This window comes from Budorcas taxicolor, chromosome 19 (assembly GCF_023091745.1).
Source record: "Budorcas taxicolor isolate Tak-1 chromosome 19, Takin1.1, whole genome shotgun sequence".
Lineage (NCBI taxonomy): Eukaryota > Metazoa > Chordata > Mammalia > Artiodactyla > Bovidae > Budorcas > Budorcas taxicolor.
Window position 1 is genome coordinate 55,638,234 of NC_068928.1, and position 27,117 is coordinate 55,665,350.

Here is a 27,117-nt window from a genome sequence, read left to right on the forward strand (position 1 = left end):
CAAGGTGGCTACTTCAGGTTTCCAGTGCTGGCAGGTTAAAACCTCCCCACATATAAGAACTGTTAAGTTCTGTAAGAACTTGCCTGTATTTGCAAAAAGAAACATTTATTCTTTTTAAAGTGTATATACATTGCCTTTACAAAGATACCATGTTGGAGCCAGCTTCAGGAACCTTCCAACGAGCCTTCTTTTATAATTGACCGAGCAAGATTCCGCGCAAGAGCAAGTCTCAGGATTTCCACCTTGGTGGTCTCAATATCATCATCCTAAAAGCAAAGAGCCTGTGTGAAGACCAGCAGGAAGTTTTCCTTCTTTCCCAAGACTAATCCAAAGGGAGAGAAAGGGCACACAACAGTCAGTAGTATCTTCCAGCAAGTTCTTCATATGAGACCGAGCTGCATGCAGAGGACCACCACAACTGACAGGAAAGGAAAAAAAATCGAGATCCCAGAACACTAAAATCACCCCATTTCCTCCTAAAAAGTTAGTGTGCCATAGTCACAAGTGGTAACGTGAGAGGCGTGTGAGTTTGTAAGGGGCCAACATCTTGTGGGGCAGGGGCCTTCTCCTCTCCATCCTGGAACCATCAGACTGACCTGGAGCTGCTGGGCGTCAGGCTCTCCACACAGCGGCCTTCCTGAGGTCAGATCCTCCAGACACCTCAGGAGCTCGTACGTCTGCTCCGCGGAGAAGATCACCTGTGGGGAGAGGCTGCTTCGCAGAGCTGTTCCCCAGCCAGCGCCTGTAGTGGTCTGTGCGAGGGCTTGGGCTAAGACAGCCTTTCTCGTATCTCATGTGGAGAAGTGTGCTGGGGGGTGAGAGGCCCCACTCACTCCCAGCTCTTCTCGTCAGGGTCCTGGGCTGAGCACTGTCAGTGGACGGCTGCCTCATTTCAAGTCATTTTCTTGTGGAGATACTAGATTTCCAGAGTGGGCGCTACAAATACTAGAATTAGTATTTATTATTTCATGAATAAACCCAAAGTAAGAATATTCTACAAAAGAGCTGAACAGACTCTGCAAAAACGTCAAGGTTAAGGAAGACCAACAAAGGCAGAGGCATTGATGAGATACAAAAACTAAATTCTGGAGATACTAGATTTCCAGAGTGGGGGTACAAACACACACCCCTACTTAGGAGACGATGGATGATATACATTTGCAACAGCTACGGGATAAGAGAAGACACTGTGGACTCAACCTGTACCTGTTTCTGTTCCAAAAGGGGCAGGGCATCTGTCAGCAGCGTCATCCAGAAAGACCGGGGGGCGATCTGGGACGTCATCAACGAGAGGAGGAGAGAAGCGGCATCGACAAAGCGTTTCTCCCCGTATAAGCGGTGGAACTCGCGGTACTTCCCTATTGGGAAGAGAGAGCACTAGATCACCTGTGACCCTAAACAAGAGACCCCAGAGCAAGGAAATTCTTCCAAAGTGGCCTCTAAGCTCATCACCCAACAAGACCAAAAGGATTCAAAATCCTTGCTTAAAGGGGGCTCCAAAGTGCCAAACCTGGGAGAATACAAGCATCAAAATGAACGAGAGATATGGGTGATAACAGACTGAATAAAATAACCCTCGAGGCCATGGCTGATATAAATGAATAAATGGGAGGAAGGGGAGTTCCATACAGGGCCATGCCAACTAAAACACAATTTTATTGGCAGTCAGAAAATCACCAGTAGTTATGAACACTAGTGGATCAAAGTCTGAGGAGATGTCAATAATCCTGAAGTACAGCTCCACAGATTAATAAATCTGTTTAATAAATTTTAGAGGAGACCCCTGGTGGATGCTGCTTTAACCAAGTGATCAAGGTGAACTCCACTAAGGGAGTTCCTATTAACACATCCCCTCAGTGGAATTCCTGCCAAGTATATAACCTGAGGCTGTTCATGAATAAACCCAAAGTAAGAATATTCTACAAGAGAGCTGAACAGACTGCAAAAACATCAAGGTTAAGGAAGACCAACAAAGGTAGAGGCATTGATGAGATACGAAAACTAAATTCATGACAAAGGACTTTATTGGGACAACTGATGGAATCAGAATATGGATTGGGTGAGTATTCTATCAATGCTGAACCGCCTCATTTTCATAACTGGTTAAGTAAGAGAATGTTCTTATTCTTTAGGATATACATGCTCAGATATTTAGGGAGGAAGAGAAACAATGTCTCCAACATATTTTCAAACTATTCCCCAAAAACCTGACTGACAGAAACAAATGAGGCAAAACAAATAACTGGTTAACTTGGTAAAGTGTGCAGGGTAGTCTCATTCCTTACACTACTTTCACAATTTCTAAGTTTCAAATTACCAGAAAATGTTAGCAAAAAATACTCTTTGCAGAGACCACACAGGCGCCTATGTATTTTGATGTTTTTTTGCCTCCTTTGGTCATGCTACATAGTATGTGGGCTCTTGGTTCCCCCACCAGGGATCAAACCTGCGCCCCGTGCAGTGGAAGCACGGAGTCTTAACCACTGGACTGCCAGGGAAGCCCCTCAGAGTTCTATGTGTTTTGGACTGGAGAAGTCTACAACTTCTGTGCGCTTCTGCTGAAGGTCCAGGGGACAGCTCAGAGACTCACCCAGGAATGTCAGTCGATCACTGAGCATCATGGCTGGCCCCAGGTTGTCAATGAGATCCAGGTCAGAGAAGCAACCTCGCTCACAGTAATCCCTGAGGAACCTGCACGGCCAGCCCAGAGATGAGAGCGGCAGCCCCAGGCCCCCTCCTCAGCCCTGCAGCTTCCCAGGCAGCACCCAGGAAGCACACAGAAGGGGAGCCCACCTGTCTGATACCAGCGTGGCAAAGGCAGCATCTTTGGCTCGAATGCTCCAAGACAGAGCAGAGCCCAGGCGATTGTTGCGGACCGCTTTCATGGCCAAGATCTTACAGATGCTGCGAACTTTGCAGGGAAAAGAGAAAAGGCAAACCGTTCACCCTACAAATCGCTCCATTCCCAAACCCTGCTGAGATAGGAACAGCCTTCCCACTGCCTCTGAGTTTTATGTGGCTTCTCTGGGCAGCAGAACTAGGAACTGTGAGGTTTATAAATTGTCTTCTGGCCTCGTTAACAGTCTGACCCACCCTGGTAGGCTTTGGCTTTCTGAGTAGGTTTCACTTCAGGGGTAGCAAGAATATATGCAAGGCTCCCCACATATCAGCACGTCATTATCTGTCCACATGCTGAAAACCCTACCAAGCTTTGGGTCTTGAGTGCTATATGCTTTCAGGGACAGTCAAACACGCAGTGCCTCTGGAAGAATAACTGTTTAGGCCTGTACCACTCAACAGCGAAGGGGGAAGAGACGGGGCAAACTTCAACGTCTCCCCGTGCTCTTCCTGAGTCATCTCCAGTCCTGCATCCCCCCAAGCTAGCCTGAGCCAGCAACGGCAACCCCCCTGGGACAGGACAAACCACGGCTGCCCCAGCCTGACCTCTGGTTGGAAGCACGAGCATAGAAGTGGTCAGGACCTTTATAGCAGGCAGCATGCTTGACTGCTTCTAGGTCCCAGTGGGCCCCCAGCTCTTCTTCCCCCTGCCCCAGGGATTCTCCAACGCTCTGGCTCACCTCGCAGCTACTGCCCAGACTCTCTGAAGGATGGGAGGAGAGTCCACTCACCTTGCTCCGTCATCTGCCGCTGCTCACAGACCCGCAGTACCTTGAGGGCTTTCTGCTCCGTGGTCAAAGGGATCCGCTCAATATGCAGCTCCAGAGAGACCCGGCCCAGCTCTGGACAGTGGTCACAGTAGTCCACACCCAGCTGCCACAGGCTGCGTGGGTCCGAGGGGGACAGACATGAGGGCTGGAGAGCCCAGAGGCTGCCCTGGGGCCGGGAACCAGCCTCCAAGGCAGCTCTTCCCCAGACCCTGTGCCCTCAAGGAACCAGACGGGAGAGAGCTGCGTCTACCGGCAGTGCCTGCTGGAGAGCACCCCGCTGCCCCTCAACCCTGCGGCCTTCCTACCTGTGATGAGCGAAGAGTCCTGAGGCATATTCTAGCAGGAGGAACTCTCTCATGTTGGATCCAAAGCTGGCAGAGAACAGACCACGAGACCAAGGCTCCCGGGCTGCTCTTCAGGGCCCTCTTCGGCAGCCCAACCTCCCCTGAGGCATTCTGGTCACCCTACCCTGAAGGGCCTGGGTGGCAGCAAGCAGAAAGGTTGGCATGGCCGCGGCGTACTTACTAGAGGTTGTGCGACTGCAGGAGCTTGCAGTGATCCAGCAGGTCTGTCAGATGGGCCACGAACCACCAGTTGCTCAGGGCAATGCTACGGGTTCAGAGAGCAAGGCAAGAAGCAACATCAGGATGAGCGGCCACGGCCCCCAGGTATGGAGCATAAGCAGGAGCCCAACACCTCCTTTGCTATAAAAGGAGGGGAGGGACAGTGTCAAGCTGGACTCTGTCTGCCCGCTAGGTGGGGACTAATAACACACCAAGAAGGACATTCAACCCCAAGACAGCAGCCAGCAAGACGTTTCATTGGAGAACGTCACACCGAAAAATAAAATCCAAGGACCCAATGAGATATAGAGAATGCAGATACAGAGTAATGGGTAAGAAAAGGATGAAAAAACCAATGGGATCTGATTCTTGATGAAACACGGAATTCAAAGAACTATGTCTGTGTGCATCTGGATTGCTGTTTACGTCCTATTAACATTTCTCACTGTTGCATAGTTTTGATTAGCGTATTTGATGAACACAATTATATATACATGACAGCACTTTAAAAACCACCTTGTATTGTCTATTAATACTTTGCATAAAAAATTTTTTGCTTGATTACATGATTAATAATCTGGTTTTATTGGATATGTAATCTGACACATAACGAGGGTATAAAAGTCCGTCCCCAAACCACATTTAATCAAAACCTAAAATCATCTCTAGCCCTTATTAAAAATGACATTTTCTAGGGCCCTCTAAATGTTCCAGATGTTTTTTTACATCGCCAAATTTTGTAAGCTCACGAGCATTCTGTATAGAATATACCAGTGCACTCCTGCAGTGTGAACACATCATTTTGAGTTACATTTTTAATTTGTTACTTGGCATAGGCCTTTCTGTATCTGTATATAATGCTTGAGTATTTTTTAAATCTTGGGAGAGGGAAAAGCACCTTCAATGTTGCTAGGGTAAAAAATCCTGCTCTCAGGATATAAAGAATAGGGATTGGTTTACACTGAATGACTGACTAAATGGGCTGTCTGCCCTGCCCTGCGGCTGCTGTCGTCCTGTGAAGTACATGCCAGGTCCCCTTTTCCTTTTGCTGGATGGCAAGAATTGGCAGCTGCAACCCACAAGAGAAGAAATCCAATTTTTCCTCCAGCTGTGGATATGCCAGGCAAACACGTGGCCCTTCAGCAGGAGCTGGTAAACTGTGATCTCCCAGGGCCTCCCTGGGATTCCCTCATGGCTCAGACGGTAAAAGAGCCTGCCCACCACGCGGGCAGCGTGAGTTCAATCCCTGCATCAGGAAGATCCCCTGGAGAAGGAAATGGCAACCCACTCCAGATGCTTGCCTGGAAAATCCCATGGACTGAGGAGCCTGGAGGCTACATGCAGTCAATAGGATCACAAAGAGCCGGAGATGACTGAGTGACTACACTTTCAGGGTCTCTCTGCTCTGCCTCTGGAGCCCTGTCTGCCCCACGGCCAGGCATGGTTGACATGTGGGTCATCAAGTACCCCTATAGAAAGCTTCCTTCTAGCTGAGGAAGGGTTCCCTCATTCTTCCTAAGAGGAGTGAACAGCTGACACCAGACCTGAAGCTCAAGGCTCCCCTACACCACCAGTGCCCCAGCCCAAACAGAGGCGCTACTGTCCCCTGGGAAGCGAGCTGGGGCCTGACCGCAACAACCCATGAGAAAGCAAGTGCTCAGGAGACCCCAGATCCCACCGTTCCTCATCCAAGAGGGCACTCTCTCTCTGAGGATACTTCAGCCCTTCTTTCAATTAATGGGCAGAGGTCTGGGACCTGCTTTTCAGAGTACGGCAGAAAGAAGCTTACTGGTCAGGAAAACCCGAGCTCCTAGATTCCGAGCTAATGGAAATACCTCTATTTTTTTCCTGCCTGCCAGGGTAGACGGACACCCAGACTGAGGGGCTGCAAGTCTGATCATTCCTCCTTCAAGACTGGCAGAGGTGATGCATTTTTCAGCGGCGTTCATTAGCACCACGCCTCTTCGTTACACTTGTTTATCTTTTCCTTCTACAACCACTGAAAACACCAAGGTGCTTTACCTTTTTTATTGTCCTTCCTTCCTCTTTAGCTCAAATCTGTCTTGATCCTAAAATCCCAGATGTGGCTTATGAAGGAAGCCCTTGAAGAAATAACCCACTGCCTGTAACAGACAACACATTCTGGAATGCCTATGCTTTGAATTATAGACAGAGACACTGACAAAGCTAAAGACTAGTGTCTGTGCCTCTGGGAGCCATCCCCACTGATCCTTCACTGCAGATACAACCCCTCGCCAAAATCAGCTGAATTCTGTTAAGTTATCTTCCAGTTCCAACCAGTCCCTATTTTAGAGGTTTGTGAAAAGAATATGGACACAAACCTTCCTTTCTCCAAGTCTAACACCATTTTCTGAATGGTGGGCCTTGGCTTTCTTTTGGCCAAACAGAAGAGCAGGTAGCATGGGTGGGGGTGGGGGTGGGGGGTAGAAGCGGGGAGACCTTCCCACTGCCCAGATGCACTAACAAAGAAAAGATCCAGTGGAGGTCAGTGAATTCGATGCCTGAGCAGGGCCACCTGCCCCAGCGGTTCCCTGCCTTCTCCCTCTGCACGAGGAGGGAGGGGAAGTTCTCTCTGACCGACTACACGTGTGGATTCTGGAAAGCTTTGCTTTAGATTCACTGTTTCACGCTCCCTTTCCTGCCTTGCTGAAGGTCTGGGGAGAGATCTGGGGAGAGGGCTGGTGTAGAGTCTGCTCCGAACAGACCCAGCCCCGTGTGGTGGCGTGGTAGCTCCTGGCTCACCAGAGAAGTGCTGTCCTGTAAGGTAGCTGCATGTCCATCAGGTTCCAAGAAACAAGCTGGCTGGCTATTTCTGGATTTTAAATACCATAGTAATTTCTTGCAATATTACTTTAAGTAAACATCCCTAAAGTGCAAACTGGTACAGATACAGGAGCCTGCAAGCCTCAGGAAGGCCCCCAGGCTTGTCCAGAGAGAAGACACTGTCTACCTAATGTGGCCGTGGCGGGGGGCGCGGGTCTGTGGGAAGAAGCCTAAGACACCAACAGGAAGGAGCAGGATGCTCTGGAAAAGGACGGCGGTGACGGGCATGCGACACGGTGAATGCACCAGCCGCTGCACTGCACCCGAGGTGCCCAGCACGGTGGTGGTACAGCGGGTCCTACCTGCACTCCTTGATCACTTGGTGGATGTCAAACTCGAAGGCTGCCATCAAGATGTTGTCCAGGGGCTCCGGGCTGCTCTCACCTCCCAGAAACAGGTCAAGGCTGGACTGTGGAAAGGTGGTGACCCATTCAGTCCCTGGACGGTGGCAGAGACTCAAGGGGGCAGGCAGGGCTGCTGTGTAGGGGATCCTGGAGAAGGGCAATGGGGTCCTTCAAATTGGGCCCAAGGAAAGCCCCCTCTGTTCTCCAGGGAGGGTCAGGTCAACAAGGCCACACGGTGAAAGTGACTGGCAGGGAGGGGAGCCCCGGACGCCGACTCCCCTCCCCTCCCGGAGGAGCTGACGCACCTGAGCGTAGAGGTGCAGATCCATGGGCTTGACTGTGGGCTGAGAGTACAGCAGCCGGGTCACCAGGAAGTGATACCAGTTACTCAGAAGCTCCTTCTGCTCCAGCAGGGCGGCATCATCTCCCAGCAGGACCTGAGAAGAGACGCCGTCCCTTAACTCTGGGGACACTTCCCCGTAAGGCTCATCTCAGCTGGAGCAGCTGAGTCAAAAGCTCACTCCTTCCCAACAGGGCCCATACAGAGCCCCGTCTGAGGAGCTGCTGCTGCTGGGCTGGATGCCAGGACCCCAGGAGGAGCTGGCTTGGCCCCTGGCAAGGACCTGCTCCCAGCAGACCTTGCAGAGGGACTCGAGGTGGGGGTTGGAGGCGAATGTGCCGTCCTGGAGGTGCCGCTCGCATTCCTCGTGCCAGTGCTGCCACCTCAGCTCCAGCTCCGTCAGGGTCTGCGTGTTCCCAGGCTGTGGGAGAGACGCAGACAGGGGCGGTCACCACGGCGGCCCCTCATGCTCCCTGTATAAACCCCTCTCCACGACCCGGGCGGCTTCACATACGCTGAGAACAGGCATGGTCCTCATCAGGTCCCCCAGGACTCGGCACATGCCTGCAGAGGTGGGGTTGGTGTCAGCTTCCTTGGAGAGCATCTGTCGGGCCTCGTCCAGCCGGCCCTGTAGCACCAAGGTGGTCACCTGGGAGGACACCAAGAACACAGCATCCAGGCGGAGGCTCAGCAGCCAGTCCCCTCAGCCTGCTCTGGCTTCCTCATCCTGGAGAAGCGTGATGGTTTCTCCGTCAGAGGTAATTTAATTCATCCAACCTTCTAGTTTTAACCCGTACCATGCTTTTCAAACTGCGTGTTATTGTATCGCACTGCAGGTGACTGACTTTTTAAAAATGAAACAGAAAATAAAAATTACCAAAGTGCATCAAATAAAGCACTGATCCGTAAAAGTTTCAGTTAAAAGAAAAAGTTCTAGTTCAAATACTGGGTTAGCCAAATTTGGTTCAAGTTTTTGCATGCTATTTTATGGCCTGGGTTCCTGGTTGGGGAACTAAGATCCTGCAAGCCACAGCAAAAGAAAAGGAAGAAGAAGCAGCAAGCCAAGGAGACACATGCTGCCCAGTCCCAGTCCCTCTCCCTGATTCCGGACACGCACATCCTGTTGCCAATGGCTCCACTGGGTTCACAGGCACCTTAACATGCCTCGAAGTGAACACCGGGTCGCTTCCAACCCACCAACCCACATTCTTCTATTTCTTACACATCCAATTCATTAGCGAATCCTATCACTGTACCTTTAAACTGCATCCAGAATCAAATCACTTCTTACCACCTCCTCCACTCAGCTCCTACCCGGGTCCAAGTTACCACCACAGCTGCCTGATTTAGGACCTGAGCCTCCAGACTGGTCTCTCCGTTCTGCTTTTGCTCTATTCTCAGCAGTGCAGCCAGAAAAGCCTTTGAAAACCTAAATCAGGGACCTCCCTGCTGGTCCAGTGGCTAAGACTCAGTGCTCCCAATGCAGGAAGCCTGGGTTCCATCCCTGGTCAGGGAACTAGATCCCACACGCCGCAGTTAAGAGTCCACATGCTGCAACTAAAGAGCCTGCATGCCACAACTAAGACCCAGCATAGCCAAATAAATATTTTTAAAAAGAAAAGAAACTCTAAGTCAGATCACAGTGTTCCTGTGTTTGACTCTCTAATGTCCTCCATACCCCAGCTGACTCAGGAGTAGAACGGGAGTTCTACTAGGTCATACCTTTATCTCCTTCAGCTAACCGAATCAGAACAGCCCTGTGGGACAGGTGTTACATTCTCCAGGCTACACACGAAGAAACTAAAGGCAGTCAAGTGACTCACTAGAGCTCACAGTTGGTAAGAGGCAGAGCTGGGATGCTAACCTGGCCAGCTTGGCACCACAGACCCTGTTCTTAGCATTCAACTACCCTGCCTCTCTGGGGCTTTCCTGGTGGCTCAGTGGTAAAGAATCCTCCTGCCAATGAGAAGATGCAGGTTTGATCCCTGGGTCGGGAGGATCCCCTGGAGAAGGAAACAGCAACCCATTCCAGAATCCTTGCCTGGAAAATCCCATGGACAAAGGAACCTGGTGGGCTATAGTCCACAGGGTCCTAGGAATCAGACAGGACCGAGTGACTAAGCATCACCACCACACTGCCTCTCTAGGAGCTGAGCCCTTACTCCTCGTCACCTCCTCAGGTTCCTACTCACACGTCACCTCACAAGGGTGCCCTTCCTCGACTTTAATACTCCCAATTCCCCTCTCCTGCTCTTTCTCTCCAGAGCACTTCGCTTTTACACATATTTTACTTGCTTCTGTATTTATTTCCTGTCTCCCCACCCAGAATGCAAGTTCCGTAAGGGCAGGAACCACTGCCTGCTTTGGTCCTGGTTGTTTCCTCAGGGCCTGCACACAGCACCACTCAAATACACAGTGAATGAATCACACACTTAAACCCTAGGCCCAACCATTTCTGAACAAAGGCTCTCCCCTTTACCTGCACAGATCTCAGAGCACCCGAAGGCCTCAGAAACAGCATCAAAGGCAGCAGCTCTTTACCTGAATTTCAGATGTTATAAGTCTCCAACATTCAAGTCAACCAGCAACCTCCGCCCTGGTCGCTCCATACTGAGTCATAGGTCAGTATAGGTGAATGGAAAAGTACTGCTCTCCCAGACATAGAATACACACACACACACACACACACACACACACACACACACACACAAACTTTCAAACTGACCACACACACACACACACACACACACTAACTTTCAAACTGACCATCCAAAATGACTGGGATCATCAATGTCTTTGTTTTTAATAGCTTTACTGATTGCAATGTACACCTTATAAACATTCACCTGTTTAAGTGTCTAATTCGGTGAATTTGAGTAAGTTTATGAAGTTGGGCACTATCATCACAACTCAGCTTCAGAACACATCTAACACCTCAAAACAGCCCTCAGCTCACTGACATCAAACCCCTACCCCAGCACCTATCCATCGGCTTTGCGTTGTCTTCACCAAGTCTCATTCTTAGATCCACAAAAAGATCAAAATTCCCTTCTCACTGTGAAGTCTACAAAGCATTATTTTTCTTACATGATAACTTAGTTCAAAACTCTCCCATGGAGCAGGGAAGAAAACACCTCCCTAAGCACATCTCCATGATCACAGACTCAAAGAACAACACGCACACGGGCTCAGCAGGGAAGCCCGCAGGCCAGCCCAGGGGCCCAGGCCAAAGAGAATACGAGGAGGAAGGCAGGGAGGCCCAGCACGCACAAGGGTCTTACCAAGTTCCAGAAGCTCTCGTGTTTGCTTGGATTCTCACTGCCCAGAACATCTGCCGACAAATTGTCCACCTCGCACACATGTAGTCGGACCCAGTCAAGGAGGTACAGGAGGAGAGGGCCAGCTGGGAGGAAACACACAAGCAGTAGATTCCACTTTCTCGAAGTACAGAGAATGCAGGGCAGGCGAGCGAACTATGGTGGAAGTGGTTTGTCCCTCTTCAGTGAGCGGGCGTGTGCTCCTGACAACAGGGCTGAGCTAGCGAACGGACTTCTGTGGGCGCCTCCTCTGTGCCAGGCAGCTCAACCTTTCACTGAATCGTCGGGGGCACTGAACATGAGACCCAGATCTCACAAGCCCAACCACCCCCAGCTTCTTCACAACTATACAATACTCAGTGACCACATCAGTAGTGGCCATATGGGGATGGTACTGACTAGGTGCCAGGTACACAAACATGATAAAAAGACAGCAACAGTCCTCAGAATCTACTGGAGGAGGCAAGCAGACAACCAACCAATTCAATTTCAAGCTGCTCAGTACTTGAGCAGGAGTATGAATAAAAAGCTGTGACCGCAGAGAGACTACTAGTACACACTTATGGACAACAGTAAATACAAACCATTAGAAGAAAGCAAAAAGGTCTACAGCCCCTCCACAGAGAGCCCACTCAAGCCAGGATACTGTACTGACCACAATCAAATTCAAGATCAAGGGAATAATTCAGAGTGGACGCATGAAGCCGTAGGGTTGCCCCTGACCCAATCACCAGCAAAGGAATTCTCTAAGGGATTCTGCCTTCCACCACCTAATCCTGCCTCATATCCATACAACATTTTTCATTCTTAAAATTTTAAACAACAGAAATGTACTGTCTCGTGTTTCAGGAGGCTAAAAGTCTCTGGAGCTGGGAGGGCTGGTTCCCTTGGAGGCTGAAGAACCTGCACACACCTCTCCCGAGCTTCTAAAACTTTCTAAAGCTTCACCAGTCCATGATATAAATATGGACCACTCCTTTCGCACACTAGTTTAATATCGGTTTCTTCATATTTTTTAGGGGTCACCTGCCTACAACTTAAGGTTTTCAGAAGATACTCTGACTCTTTGCAGTATCTTGACAAAAACACAGGCTTCTTCAGGCATCCTGTAACACCTCCCAATGCTTATATTGATGAAAAGCAACGAAAAGAGCATTCTAGGCAACAGAACACTCAGCACAGCACAGGACAGGGTAGGGGGACACCTCTGCCGCTGTGACAAGATCATTCTGTGCTCACCTGGGGCTACTTCGATAAAAAGAATCTCACAAAGGTTCCAAATGAGTTCCATTGCCGACAGAATGGAGACCTAAGGAAGGAACAAGTTTTGACTGAAAACGTTCCAAAGATTTTTTTCCCCTAGAGCTAAGAAACAAAGCAGAGCTTGAAACACATGATGGTCATTCATTAACTCAACATTTATAGACTGTTCCTATGGTAGGGTTCCCTCAAGACAGTCAGAGAATTTTAGGGGATGGGACACAGAATAATAGTTTCTGTTTTAATGGTTGTGGTTTTACTTTAATGTGCGTTAGGAAAATGTAGGAAGCTCTTTACACCCAATCTTGATGAATATTATACTTTAGGAAGCAGCTCTTAGTAAAAAGGGAGATTTGATTTTTAGAAAAATATTTAGCAAATAATATAATAATATACAGGTACAGCAAAAATTAATGATGTTGATATTCAAGGGACTGATGTTTAGGAAACAGTCTATTAAAAAAGTAAACCCAATGTAAGACTCCAAAATAAATCAGCTGTGGACCCTGACCTTAGGAATATGCAGTACCCCTATCATCCTCCTTATACAATCACAGAATTTTATACCTTAATCATAAGGAAAAATAAATGGTCTGATGACTTCAGAGATGGTGCACCAGTCCCTACTGACTACTGAGTTTGAATAATATCAAAATTCTAACCAAAGAATGAGAATTCTTTAAGTCACCTTCCAACTAAAATGTAACAATCTGCCATTTAAAAGTACTGGTTCATTGAGTATTGTTCATGAGACTAACCAGTGGTTCTAAAACCTCAGCTCACTATCTCAGGTGACACAACGTGGTTAGGATTTATATTTCCCTTAAGAGCTAAAAACCTGTACAAGTGTTTATCAAGCACATCCTTGTGCTCCAAGGTGCTAAGCCTTCAAGAGGGCACCAGGAGGTTCAAGATGCTTCTTACCACTCCAAGGAGGTGCCTGTCTACCTGGCAAGAAAAGAGACGTCTGCAGTATCAGTGATTACAAAGCCTCCCCCAGTGGCTACTGAGGACTCAGAAGGACATGAATGGTGCTGGTATGACACAGGCGGCCCCACCCCCTTACCTGGCTGCTGAACTGGCGGCCCCTGGCTGAATCTTTATCAGCAACTAACAAAACACAAAGTATTTTAAGTGAGCAATGTAACTTGAGTCTTACTGTTAGAGCTTCATATGCAGGTACTATGGCTTGTGCCTTCTAATGACCACCCATTTTCACTACAGATTTTTCTGGAAACATGCTTCATATCTCTGCTGTACATCAATGATCTCAAACCACGGCCCAGAAATGACAAGTGTCTCTTTCAACTACAATGTGGCAAACGTAGAGACCACCTTGCTATACAAGATTCTACCAGCACCTACGAGTCACATGGCTCTTCGGGTTATGGTAACCTTCAATCACCAAGATCAAAGAACTGGAATGTAATTGTCACAGGTCTTTAATTTGGCCCTTTAGCCTCATACCTGCTAACATAATATGTTCTAATTTGCTCTAAAACGTACTCAAGACTATGGGGTTGCACAGAGTCAGACATGACTGAAGCGACTTAGCAGCAGCAGTAGCAGTACTCAAGACAACTGCCAGAAAATTAAAGATTATGTAAGACAGGAAAGTGAGTGTTAAACTAGAATGTCAATCAGATTTTACCTTGTAGTACTTATAGCCAGGTAAATACTCCAATTACACACACACACACACACACACACACACACACACACACACACACAATACTTACCTGCAAATTGGTGCATTTCCTCCATGCATGCTCTTATGACTGATCGGTAATTTTTACTCACTCGAACCAATCTACAAAAGATGAAATGGCATACAAGATGAACCTGGAACAGTCTGTGGTGACAGATAATAAGGAACATCTCGTGATGATAGAAAGTATCAAAAAAAAAAAAAGATAAAAAGCTTGCTGACAGACAGGAGCCAACTTGAAGGAGTTCCTCATGGCCAAAGCTAAAACAACTTGAGCCACAAAATAAAATACCATATAACCCAGGGACTAAAAGAAATATCCATGAGTCCACAAGGATATTAACTGTCTCAAATGAGACCCCCTAATGGATCCTAAAATTAGTGGCTGAAATTTGAGGAGAAATGGGATTTTCATAGCCTCAGAGCTTTTCCCCAAAATACTTTCTAGTTACAAAGGGAAAGATGATAACTGTATAGTACAGAAACCCAGTAGAAACCACATTAACCAAGTGATCAAGGTCAATATAAACATAATAAAACATCAGCATCATGAACCTCATGATGTGATGTGTGAAGAAGGACACATCGCACCACTTCTGTGGTATTCTTGCTAAAAATGCATAATCTCTGCTCAGTCATGAGAAAACATCTGACAAACCCAGGACAGTTTTCAAGATAATTGGTCAATATTTTTCAAAAGTGTTAAGGCCATGAAGCAGATTAGGGAGAAAAAAACTAAATGCAACCTCATTTGGTTGCAGAAGAGAAAAAAGGGCATTAGTGGAAAAAATAGTGGAACTGAAATAAGGCCTTCAGTTAATCATACTGCATCAACATTTAAGTTTCCCGGTTTAAATACCAGTAATGTGGTTGTACAAGATACTAACATCAGAGAAGGTGGATGAGGTATGTACAGAAGTCTATTATTTTTGCACTTTTTCTGTATGTTTCAAATTATTTCAAAACAGAGTTCTTAAAAAAGGAAAGAGCGGAACAAAACAAACAGAAAAGGAACTGGCTATTAGTTACCAAGATGTAGATCCTTAGGAAGAAACGTTAGTTCTAAATGAAGAGACCTAAATGCTGCCTACTGGCTCCATTATTTTTGTTTATTTTCTGGCTCCCTTTAAAGATGAACAGAAGGTACAATGGGGCCAGCAGCAGTTGAAGCAACTTGCACACACTCTCACTTAGTTTTTCAGTCAAGACTCAGCCCCAAATAAGTAACTCACCTGGCCAAAAAAACAAGATGATATGCTGACCCCCACACACAAAACAGGAGCTACCCTCCCACCATTAGCAGGACATTCACATGTTCACTAATTTATTAAATTCAGCAAATATTTAAAAGCATCTACTATATAGAGGAATGAGGATATTTGGGAGCAGAAGGCCCATATAAACAAGACAGGGTCCCTGCCTTCAGGGAATTACAGGACTTTTGACATGCTTTGGTCAACAAAAATTTCTCTGAGTTATCAATATCCTGTACCAGAGCCTCTTGTCACCAGTCATCTTTCATAAGCACACAGACACACACACATGCTGACCAGGGTATCCTCTGCGGTGATTCATCTGTAAAATGCTTATCAAGGAAGTAAAATACTGCGACACTGTGGTTTATAAGAAGAAATAAAACACTGATCTTCACCCCTAATCCCTGACCCACAGCTCCTAAAACCTTTGAATAAATTCCTAAATGACAAGAGCACTAGCAGCATCTTTTGTTCCAACTCTAGGTAGCTCTTGGATGACGACTGATCACCAGAAAGCCCAAGCCATAATTAGAAATCGAAATTATCAGCCCTGTCCGACTTCCCCGGAGAGGGGAGAGGGCCATAAATGGAGATAATAATTGATCATGCCTACATGAGGAAGATTCCATAAAATCTCAAAGGCAAGGGGTTTGGAGAGCTTCCAGGTGGGTGAACACATCCATGTACCAGGATGGTGACACACCCCAACTCCACAGGGACGGGGTTCCCGCACTTGAGACTCTTCCAGACCAGGCCCCGCGTTCATCTTCACCTGGCTGTCCATCTGGGTCCTTTCTTATATCCTTTAATGAACTGCTAAACTTGTTTCCTTGAGTTCTGTGAGCTCCTCCAGCAAATTTACCAAACCTGAGGTCACCATGGGAACCTCTGATTTATAGCCAAGCTGGAGAGCAGCTGTAGGTAACCTGGGGATCCACTATTTGTGACTGGCATCTGAATGGGAGGCAGTTTTGTGCGATAGAGCCCCTAATTGGTGGAATCTGTTGCTATCTCCAGGTAGGCAGTGTCAGAATACAGCTGAATTGTAGGACACCCAGCTGGGGTCAGAGAACTGCTTGGTGCGTGAAAACTCCCACACATTTGATGTCAGAGGTTATGAGTGAAACACAGGAAAAACTTTTCGTTTTTCCAACACAAATACCAACATTATCTATTCCCTAGACATATGAATAGACACTAAGAAAAACCTAGCACAGGGGCTCTCAAACTCTACTTGTACTTGACTCACCTTGAGACTTTAGGATCCACCCCTAGAAATTTTGGAGATATGAGGTGAGGCCTGAATAAGTACCTGACACTGATGCAGTTAATTCACAAACCACACTTCAACCAATTCTAGTCTATAAACAATGCAAGTTTTCTGGTCTCGTCCCCAAAAAATGCCTTGAAAATAATTCTTTAAAGACAAAACAAAACTCTCAACAGTGGGACCTCATTCAATGACTCTCGGGTGCTTATCTGGCCTAAATTTTATTCTTTGGAGGGTAAATGAAGTACGAATAGAAACAAAGAAAGCTCATCAAGCAGCCAGCAAGTCGACTGGCAGCCATTCACACATTCTCTGTAGGACTTCTCCATCCATGACCACTTACACTGCCCAGCAGAGGCCAGAAAATCAAACCCAGAGTCCCATATTTCTCCAGGAGATCCATCCACTGTGCAAAAGGAAAAGGATGCATTTCACTTGGTTTTTCAAAATTCAGTTGTGGGAGGCAGCACCTATCAGAAACCAACTTACTGAGCTTTCCTGGATTTTCCAGTCAACTCTTCTTCAATTCTTTGGAGGCCCACGAAGATCCCATGGGATTCATTGAAGAGTTTTCTCAGGATTTTGGAGTAAACATCTATATCCTTTCGGATGATATGGATAAAGGGGCAACCTGCCACCATCTCTGATTTTTCTGAAACAGGAAAAAAAAAATTAATATCGATCACCATCATCCTCATCAAAGCACTCTAAAAATTTTAATTTTTAAGCTAATTACAAAAGCTTCAGCTTCTTTGCTACTGATTTCATGATACATTATTTAGCCACACATGAATTTCTATTCTTACTTACTTTGGCCATGCAGCATGCAGGACCTTAGTTTCCCAACCAGGGCTGGAACCCATACCCCTGCAGTGGGAGCACAGAGTCCTAACCACTGAATAGCTGGAGAAGTTCCTCATATGTGAATCTTTTAGTCTTTGTTTATTTTGGCTGTGCTGGGTCTTCGCTGCTGCTTGGACTTTTCTCTAGTTGCAGGGGGCGGGGCCTACTCTCTAGGTGCGGTGCAGGGGCTTCTCTTTGCCGTGGCTTCTCTTATTGTGGAGCACGGGCTCTAGGGCATGCATTTCAGTAGCTGTGGGTCACTGGCTTAGCAGTTGCAGTTCCTGAGCTCTAGAGCACAGGTTCGAGTTGTAGCACACAGGATTAGCTGCTCCATGGCATATGGGATCTTCCTGGACCACGGATCAAACCCATATCTCCTGCATTCGCAGGTGGACTCTTTATCACTCAGCCACCTGGGAAGCCCCCATATATGAATTTTTTTTTCTTACTGCAAGATAATTGCTTTACAGAATTTTACTGTTTTCTGTCAAACCTCAACATGAATCAGCCATAGGTATACATATGTCCCCTCCCTTTTGAACCCCCCTCCCATCTCCCTCTCCGTCCCACCCCTCTAGGTTGATACAGAGCCCCAGTTTGAGTTTCCTCAGCCATACAGCAAATTCCTGTTGGCTCTCTATTTTACATATGATAACGTAAGTTTCCATGTTACTCTTTCCATACATCTCACCCTTCCCTCCCCTTTCCCCATGGCCATTAAGTCTATTCGCTATGTCTGTTTCTCCACTGTTGCCCTATAAATAAATTCTTCAGTATCATTTTCCTAGATTCTGTATATACGTGTTAGAATATGGTATTTATCTTTTTCTTTCTCACTTCACTCTGTGTAACAGGTTCTAGGTTCATCCACCTCATTACAACTGACTCAAATGCGTTTCTTTTTATGGCTGAGTAATATTCCATTGTGTATATTTACCACAGTTTCTTTATCCATTCATCCGTTGATGGACATCTAGGTTGCTTCCATGTTCTAGCTATTGTAAATAGTGCTGCAAAGAACAATAGGATACATGTGTCTCTTTCAATTCTGGTTTCCTCAGGGTATATGTTGAGGAGTGGAATTGCTGAGTCATATGGTGGTTTTATTCCTAGTTTTTTTTTTAAGGAATTTCCATGCCGTCTTCCATAGCGGCGGCATCAATCTTCATTACCACCAACAGTCCAAGAGTGTTCCCTTTTCTCCACACCCTCTCTAGCATTTATTGTCTGTAGACTTTTTGATGAGGGCCATTCTGACTGGTGTGAGGTGCTATCTCATTGGAGTTTTGATTTGCACTCCTCTAATAATGAGCAATGTTGAACATTTTTTCATGTGGTTGTTAGCCATCTGTATGGCTTCTTTGGAGAAATGTCTGTTTAGGTCTTTTCCTCACTTATTTATTGGGTTGTTTTTCTGGCATTGAGTTGTATGAGCTGCTTGTATATTTTGGAAATTAATCCTTTGTCAGTTGCTTCATTTGCTATTATTTTCTCCCATTCTGAGGGTTTTTTTTTTTCCACCTTGCTTATAGTTTCCTTTGCTGTGCAAAAGCTTTTAAGTTTAATCAGGTTCCTCTTATTTACTTTTGTTTTTATTTCCATTACTCTAGGAGGTGGGTCATAGAGGATCTTGCTTTATGACATATGTGAATTTTTATACACAATGTTTACTCTTAGACTTTATCCCTCAACTCACTAGCATACTCTGTAAAGACATTTCACCTCTATCCATTGAAATATACTAGGAAAAAAAAAGGAAACCACTTAATATTACCCTATGTAAACTCGAAAAATAAGATAAACCCACACCTAAAGTTTTACCATATGTCAAAATAAAGTTTCCTTTTATATTACTTTTTATTGCCATTACTCCTAAAACAAAGAATCAAGAACTGACTAAACTATCTTGCAACAGTGATGAAAAGGCTCTGTAATGATAAATTATAAACCAACAACTTACGGAAATTTCACATATAGCAGCTTTTCAAATAGGTTGTGATAACGTTCAATGGCTTGTTGTGAATGTGATTTCAATAAATAAAAAAAGAAAGAAAATCTTGAGTTTCCAACAATCAAGGACAAGCTAGAAATGTTGATAAGCTTTCCCATTAAGTAGGGAAAGAAGCTGTTCAGACACAGTCACAGAAGTTTCTCTTTTGAGCAACTTCTACCACTCTACCAAACTTGAGATTCTCAATACCAAGATATCCCATAGATATTTGGCAACATCAGGGATCATTTCAAACTATAAAAGCAAGAAAAACTACTCTGCTTAAAAATTACACGAGGGGCTTCACAGGTGGCACAGTGGTAAAGAACACGCCTGCCAATGCAGAAGCCACAAGAGATGAGAGTTCAATCCCTGGGTCAGAAAGATTCCCTGGAGAAGGAAATGGCATCCCACTCTAGTATCCTTGCCTGGGGAATCCCATGGACAGAGGAGGCTAGAGGGCTACAGTCCGTAAGATTGCAGAGTCAGACACTACTGAGCATCAGTGGTCTAGTGGTTACAACTCCATGCTTCCAATGCAGGGGTCATGGGTTCAATCCCTAGTAAGGGAACTTAGATCCCACAGGCCATGCCAAGTGGCAAAAAAATTTAATTAAAAAAAAAAAAATCATACGAACTGCATACTACGTAATTTGCTAAAATTATGACCTTCATTAGCTCAAAGTGCTCTCAACAAAAGAGGAAAACCTCTATATTTGGATAAAGAACATGACAAAGATTCAAAAAATAATCCTTTCAACATTTCCTGAGATTTCGCTCTTGAAAAGGAGAAAGCAAAATCAAGTATCAAGAAGTCTATTTTACCTTGCTACTATAGGGAGTCTCCATCGGAAAGGTAAGAGCCATGTCTGACACCTGACAGAGCTTAGAGGACAAGTTATTTTGTTCACAATGAAAAAATGAAGGTAAGGGCTGTGACATCTGCAAACATTCACAATGAGGGGACTACTACAAAGAGAATTTAGTCACTCAGGGACAAAAAGGGAAACAAAAAGCTTCAAGTTTTTAAGTATAAAGAAAACTTTCTTTAACACTGGGAAGATCATTGTTAACTTTTTTCCCCTGGACTCAACATCTGCCAAGTCTCACAAACCAATGAAAATCTTAAATAGCTAAAAAGTTTCAAAAATGAAAATGATACAAAAGAAGTTCAACTGTTTTCATATCTAAGCTAGTCAAATCTGAGAGAATAAAGAGAGAAAAAAAATTGTACCAACACAGATAATCTAAGAGAGAAACAAAAAAACCCACCTTTTCTATTGAAAGAGGTTTCACACACCAGCATCTCTCCTGGACCCCAGTCAAAACACATTTGCTTCTTCTGGGAATTCACTCCTGGAATCCACTAGTAAAAAAAAATAAAATAAATAAGGCACAGAAATTGTTAGTCTTCCTAAAGGCTTTGCTTTCAATTGACTTGCAAGTATAATTCTATTGTGATCAGTGGTCATGAAAGTTATCAATCTATAAATCTATAAATACAACTGAGTGTGGCTGAGATAAGCCCAGTCTGTTAGACCCTAAATGAGCAAGAGAGTTTTGTTAGGCACCTTGACCCAGCCTGCCACTTCTCAAGTGCTGATAAAAAGGAAAGCTACCCCCTAATCAATTATTATATGGTAATTTAGTGATCTGTAGTTCAGAAAAAGGGCAGTTAAAAAAATTAAACAGGAATTGAACCTCCGTTACTCACTAAAAAGACCTCCAATCCCACGGCCGCTATGTCACATCTTAATGGCGCTTAATTTTTTTCTCCAACTCAGTCACACCAATTCCTCTGAGTCTCAGCTTCATAAATCCAACTGCATAATCCACCCTTTATGAGTTATCTAACCTCCAGAGCTATATCCATAACATCAAGAGCCAAAACAGGAACTTAATTAATGGCTGCACACGGGCTTTCTGTAGTTGCGGTGCTCGGGCTTCTCACTGTGGTGGCTTCTCCAGTTGTGGGCTTAGCTGTCCCGCAGCATGTGAAATCTGCCCGGAACAAGGACTGAACCCATGTCCCCTGCATTGGCAGGTAGATTCTTATCCACTGAACCACCAGGAAAGTCCCAAAACAGGGACTTCTGATGCTCATTCCCAAACCTCATTCCACTTCAGCAGTAGGACAAAGCCTTCCCCAACTGTCAGGAGCAACCCTTGTAATCCTCCGCTTTCCCTCATGACCCACTGAGGTCGTGCTAGTGGTAAAGAATCCGCCTGCCAATGCAGGAGACACAGGTTTGATCCCTGGGTGGAGAAGATCCCCTGGAGAAGGAAATGGCAACCCACTCCATTATTCTTTCCTGGAAAATCCCATGGGCAGAGGAGCCTAGAGGGCTACAGTCCATGGGGTCGCGAAGAGTCAGGCACAACTAAGTACATGCATCTCTCCCATACCTCAGCAATTCCACTTCTAGGTATTTATCTGGAAAGAACCAAAAAAGTGAAGTGAAGTGAAGTGAAAGTTGCTCAGTCATGTCTGACTCTTTGTGACCCCATGGACTATATAGTCCATGGGATTCTCCAGGCCAGAATACTGGAGTGGGTAGCTGCTCCCTTCTCCAGGGGATCTTCCCAAGCCAGGTCTCCCACATTGCAGGCAGATTCTTTACCAGCTGAGCCACCAGGGAAGCCCTTAAAAAAAAAAAAAAGACAAGAACTGTAACTCACATTTCTTAAGAGTCCTTGACCTAAAAAGATAATACCATTGGTCTAGAAAAACTACTCAAGACTAATCTCTTTGGATCCACACTGAAACATTTCTGAATCTGCTAATTACTAACTGGCCTTCATGAGCCTTGATATATATTCACCCTATAAAAAGTGACAATAGTTTTCAAGGTTATTCATCAGCCTCTTGAGAGTGTGTATAGAGCAAGCTTAAAGAGCAGACTCTCAGATACAGACATGACTGAATTCAAACTTTCATTGTTGAAATTCAGACTCTAGACTATGGATGATGCCCTTCTGAGAGGCTGTGTCCAAAAGGTCAACCTGGTCTTCCTACCTGGTCTTCGCAACACCTATGTAAAGCTGGGTTGTCACAAGCCAGTCATCACTACTGGGGGCAAAATTCAGCTTTGATTGTTTTCATTCCATTTGTAAATGCATGACTAATTGTCATGGTTCAATAGCAAGTAGCTCTCCAGGGTCACACAGAGTACTGGGAAAGTTTCCCCATCCAAAGATTCTGACATAAGGAAAGGAGGGAAAAGCAAGATAACATGTAGTCTGAAAAAGTCCCAGTGATTCCAACAGTCTATTTTTCCTCCCTCAAAACAGTGACACAGTCCTTGATGGATATTTAGCATTTAAAGTACTTCATATATGCATTAAAAGTTAACACTCTATAGAATATAGTAGTAAGCTTTATAGAGCGTAACATCCCACGTTCACTGCCATTTGAGATCTCATGTCTCTTGTCCAGTTAGCTTTGAACTGACTTCTATTTTCAGTTTTTAGTTTTGTGAGCTACTGCTTTGCAATTTGATGGCTTCAGCAGAAAGCTGAAGGAATCTCAACTTTCTAAAAAGCAAAAATGTAAGGTCAGGCAGCTTGCCATTTAGCAGGGCTTATAGGTTACCAAAAGCTAAGAGATGCAAAACAAGCCTAAACAGACAGACGGAAATATTTCCTAGTCAGGGAAGTCAGGGAAAGCTTTTCTGACAAAGAGGCTGCTGGAGCTTGTACGTAAAAAAATGAGTGGGATAGAAAGCTAAGAGAGAAGAGCATCCCAGACGGGGGAAGGATAGGTATCCCTCTTCTAACAGCCATGAATCTCCTTCTAAGCATCATGTATCATCCACATCTGACATACTCTCCTGAGAGTTCAAACAGACGTGAAAGCAAACAGAGCAATGAAACAGCAGGAATATTCTCCCGAGACCTAGTAGATGCTGAAAAGATCAAGAAGAGATAGAAAGAATACATGGAAGAACTGTATAAAAGAGATCTTAATGAACCGGATTACTAGTTAGTCCAGTTGTAGTTAGTTACCCAGAGTCAGACATTCTGGAGTGCAAAGTCAAGTGGGCCTTACGAGAAGCACTGCTGTTAATAAAGCTAGTGGATGTGATGAAATTCCAGCAGAACTACTCAAATCCCTAAAGGAGAATACCATCAAGGTTTTGCATTCATTATGTCAGCAAGTCTGGAAGACCCAGCTTCATCCCAATTCCCAAGAAGGGTAGTACCAAAGAATGTGCTAACCATCAGACAATTGCACTCATCTCCCATGCTAGTAAGATCATGCTTAAAATCTTGCATGCTAGGCTGAAGCATTATGGGAACCAAGAACTTCCAGATGTCCAAGCTGGGCTTAGAAAAGAAAGAGGAACTAGAGATCAAATTGCCAACATTTGCTGGATGATACAGAAAGCAAGGGAATTTCAAAAAAACATCTATCTCTGCTTCATCAGCTACCCTAAAGCCTTTGACTGTGTGGATCATGACAAACTGTGGAAAACTCTTAGAGAGATGGGAATACCAGACTATCACTCCTGTCTCCTGAGAAATACTCCCTGACTGGCAAATATTTCCCATCTGTCCACTTAGGCTTGTTCTACACCTCTTAGCTCTTGGTAACCTGTAAGCCCTGCTAAACAGCAAAGAAGCAAAGTTAGAACTGTGTATGGAAAAACTGATCGGTTCAAGATCGAGAAAGGAGTATGACAGGGCTGTCTGCTGTCACTGTTTAATCTATAGGCTGAGCACATCATGAGAAATGCCAGGTTGGGTGAGTTACAAGCCAGAATCAAGATAAGCAGGAGAAACATCAACAGACTTAGACGATGATACCACCCTAATGGCAGAAAGTGAAAAGGAACTAAAGAGCCTCTTGATGAGTGTGGAGGAGAGTGAAAGAGTCAGCTTAAGGCTAAATATTAAAAAAAACTAAGATCATGGCATCTGGCTCCATTCAGTTCAGTTGAGTTCAGTTGCTCAGTCGTGTCCGACTCTTTGCGACCCCATGAATTGCAGCACACCAGGCCTCCCTGTCCATCACCAACTTCCGGAGTTCACTCAGACTCACGTCCATCGAGTCCGTGATGCCATCCAGCCATCTCATCCTCGGTCGTCCCCTTCTCCTCCTGCCCCCAATCCCTCCCAGCATCAGAGTCTTTTCCAAAGAGTCAACTCTTTGCATGAGGTGGCCAAAGTATTGGAGTTTCAGCTTTAGCATCAGTCCTTCCAAAGAACACCCAGGACTGATCTCCCTTAGAATGGACTGGTTGGATCTTGCAGTCCATGGGACTCTCAAGAGTCTTCTCCAACACCACAGTTCAAAAGCATCAATTCTTCGGCGCTCAGCTTTCTTCACAGTCCAACTCTCACATCCATACATGACCACTGGAAAAACCATAGCCTTGACTAGACGGACCTTTGTTGGCAACGTAATGTCTCTGCTTTTTAATATGCTATCTAGGTTGGTCATAACTTTCCTTCCAAGGAGTAAGCGTCTTTTAATTTCATGGCTGCAATCACCACTGCAGCAAATAGAAGGGGGAAAGGTGGAAGTAATGACAGATTTCCTCTTGAGCTCCAAAATCTCTGCAGATGGTGAGTGCAGCCATGAAATCAAACACAATTGCTTCTTGACAGGAAAGTGATGACAAACCTAGGCAGTAAGTTGAAAAGCAGAGACATTACCGACAAAGGTTCGTGTGGTCAACGCTATGGTCTTCCCAGTGGTCATGTACAGTTGTGAGAGCTGGACCTTAAAGAAGGCAGAATGCCAAAGAATTGATGCCTTCCAACTGTGGTGCTGGAGAAGACTCCTGAAAGTCCCTTGGACAGCAAGGAGATCAAACCAGTCAATCTTAAGGGAGGTAAATCCTGAATACTCACTGGAGGGACTGTTGCTGAAGCTGAAGCTCCAGTATTTTGGTCATCTGATGAGAACAGACGACTCATTTGGCAAAGTCCCTGATGTTGAGAAAGATCGAGGGCAGGAGGAGTAGAAGGCGTCAGAGGATGAGATGACGCGACGGAATGAACTTGAACTTAAGCAAACTCCGGGAGGTGGTGAGGGACAGGGAGGCCTGGCGTGCTGCAGTCCATGGGGTCTTAAAGAGTCGGACACGACCGGGCCACTGAACAACAGCAGACTCCCAAGAGAACTATACTTGGTAAACCTAGGGCCTGCTCAAGCAGAAGCCAAGCTCACGGGGCTGCGACGTGAAGCTTTGCTCCGCTGGGAGAAAAAAAGCCGTACGATATCTCCGCCTGGCTCCAACCCGCTCATTAAAGCTTTAGCCCAAGAGGAAAAGCCAGAGAAGCAGGGAGGTCGGGGAGGCAAGGGACGGAAAGGAACAGAGTTGGGGGGGGGGGGGGGGTTCTCCAGGGCCAGGTATTCCTCAGAATACACAAGGGAGCAGAAACCCAGCGACCACCACGACCCACACGCGGGGAGCGAATTAATGCGACTTCCGAACGGGGGGCAACTGTGCTGAGGGAAGGGGCCGGGCACCCTGCCAGCGGCAGGGACGAGGCGGACCCAATCTCCGGGCCCCGGGGCGGGGGAGAGCGTACTGTTCGGGGCCCCCTTACAGTGACCGTCGGCTCGCTGTCGAACTCCTCCATAGCGCCGCACGACAGCCACCGGGAACTCGCAGGGCCGCCAGGGCTCGCGCCTCAGGGCTCCGGCTCAGGGCCGGCTGCGAGAGAGGACCCCGCGCGTGAGCGCCTCCCGCACTGCCTGCAGGCCCAGAGGCCCGCCGCGGCGGGGCCTTCTCCTCAGAGCCTCGGCCACCCGCTCTGCGGCGCTGCCCACGCGCCCCTCCTTCTGGCCTCGACCACACGAACGGGGAAGGCAGCGCTAGGGGCGGCCTGCCCTCACGGGACCCCTTTCGCCAGAGCCGGCGCCGCCGCGGACACCCCTGAGCCGGGCGGAAAGAAGGCCCCCTGGAGACGGCGGGAGCGGCGGGGAGGCGGCTGCGCGTGCGCGGTCGAGGGCGAGCGCTCGGTTTGGCCCCGGCGGGAGCGAGCTCATCACCTCTGGCGAGCCTGGGTTTCCTTCCCGCGCCTCGGTCTGCAGGCTCCAGTCGTCGGCGCCGCTGCTTTTTCCATGGCAGGAGCCCCTTTGGTCCATCGGGCTTGTGTACGAAGGTATTCGTCACCAGCTCCTACCCCAAAAGGCTCCAGAGGCGTGAGGCGGACGAGATTGATGCAGCTGAAACAGCTAGGAAACGGAGACCCCTGGACTCAGTTGAACACAAATACTGGTTTGTTATGGGCTTCCCAGGTGGCTCAGTGGTCAAGAATACCGAGACGCGGGTTCGATCCCAGGGTGGGAAAGATCCCCTACAGAAGAAAATGGCAACCCTCTCATACTCTTGCCTGGGAAAATCCCATGGACAGAGGAGCCTGGCGGACTACAGTTCATGGAGTCGCAAGAGTCGAACGCGGCCTAGCGACTGAACAACTGATTTGTTATCTCACCAAAGAAAAGCAGGAGAAAATCAAATCAGGGAATTCGAATCCCAGGTCTTGTTATGGAAAACCTCAAAAGTGCTTCGGTGACCTAAAGGAGTTATTTATTTTGTGAGTGCCATGTTTACAAATGCATAGACATACAAAGACGGAGAAGGCAATGGCACCCCACTCCAGTATTCTTGCCTGGAAAATCCCATGGACGGAGGAGCCTGGAAGGCTGCAGTCCATGGGGTCGCTGAGGGTTGGACACGACTGAGCGACTTCACTTTCA

The 27,117-nt window shown here is 46.5% G+C and overlaps 1 protein-coding gene across 2 annotated transcripts; it reads right to left on the minus strand.

Moving 5' to 3' along the window:
* Positions 1–97: 97 nt before the first annotated feature.
* NUP85 (nucleoporin 85) lies at positions 98–26,066 on the minus strand. 2 transcript variants are annotated; one of them, XM_052657503.1, is made up of 20 exons: positions 25,962–26,045; positions 25,260–25,337; positions 20,676–20,769; positions 17,060–17,222; positions 14,076–14,146; positions 13,403–13,446; positions 12,316–12,385; positions 11,041–11,162; positions 8,274–8,408; positions 8,058–8,180; positions 7,725–7,856; positions 7,378–7,484; positions 4,194–4,277; positions 3,974–4,039; positions 3,630–3,781; positions 2,794–2,911; positions 2,591–2,691; positions 1,207–1,358; positions 597–698; positions 98–266 (listed from the first exon to the last, which is right to left on the minus strand). In XM_052657503.1, the coding sequence occupies exons 1-20, from the start codon at positions 25,992–25,994 to the stop codon at positions 165–167; spliced, it is 2,049 nt and encodes a 682-aa protein (XP_052513463.1). In that variant the 5' UTR covers positions 25,995–26,045; the 3' UTR covers positions 98–164. The 2 variants fall into 2 exon arrangements, with proteins under 2 accessions (XP_052513463.1, XP_052513464.1); XM_052657504.1 differs by lacking the exon at positions 25,260–25,337 and having other exon boundaries at positions 25,962–26,066.
* Positions 26,067–27,117: the final 1,051 nt, after the last annotated feature.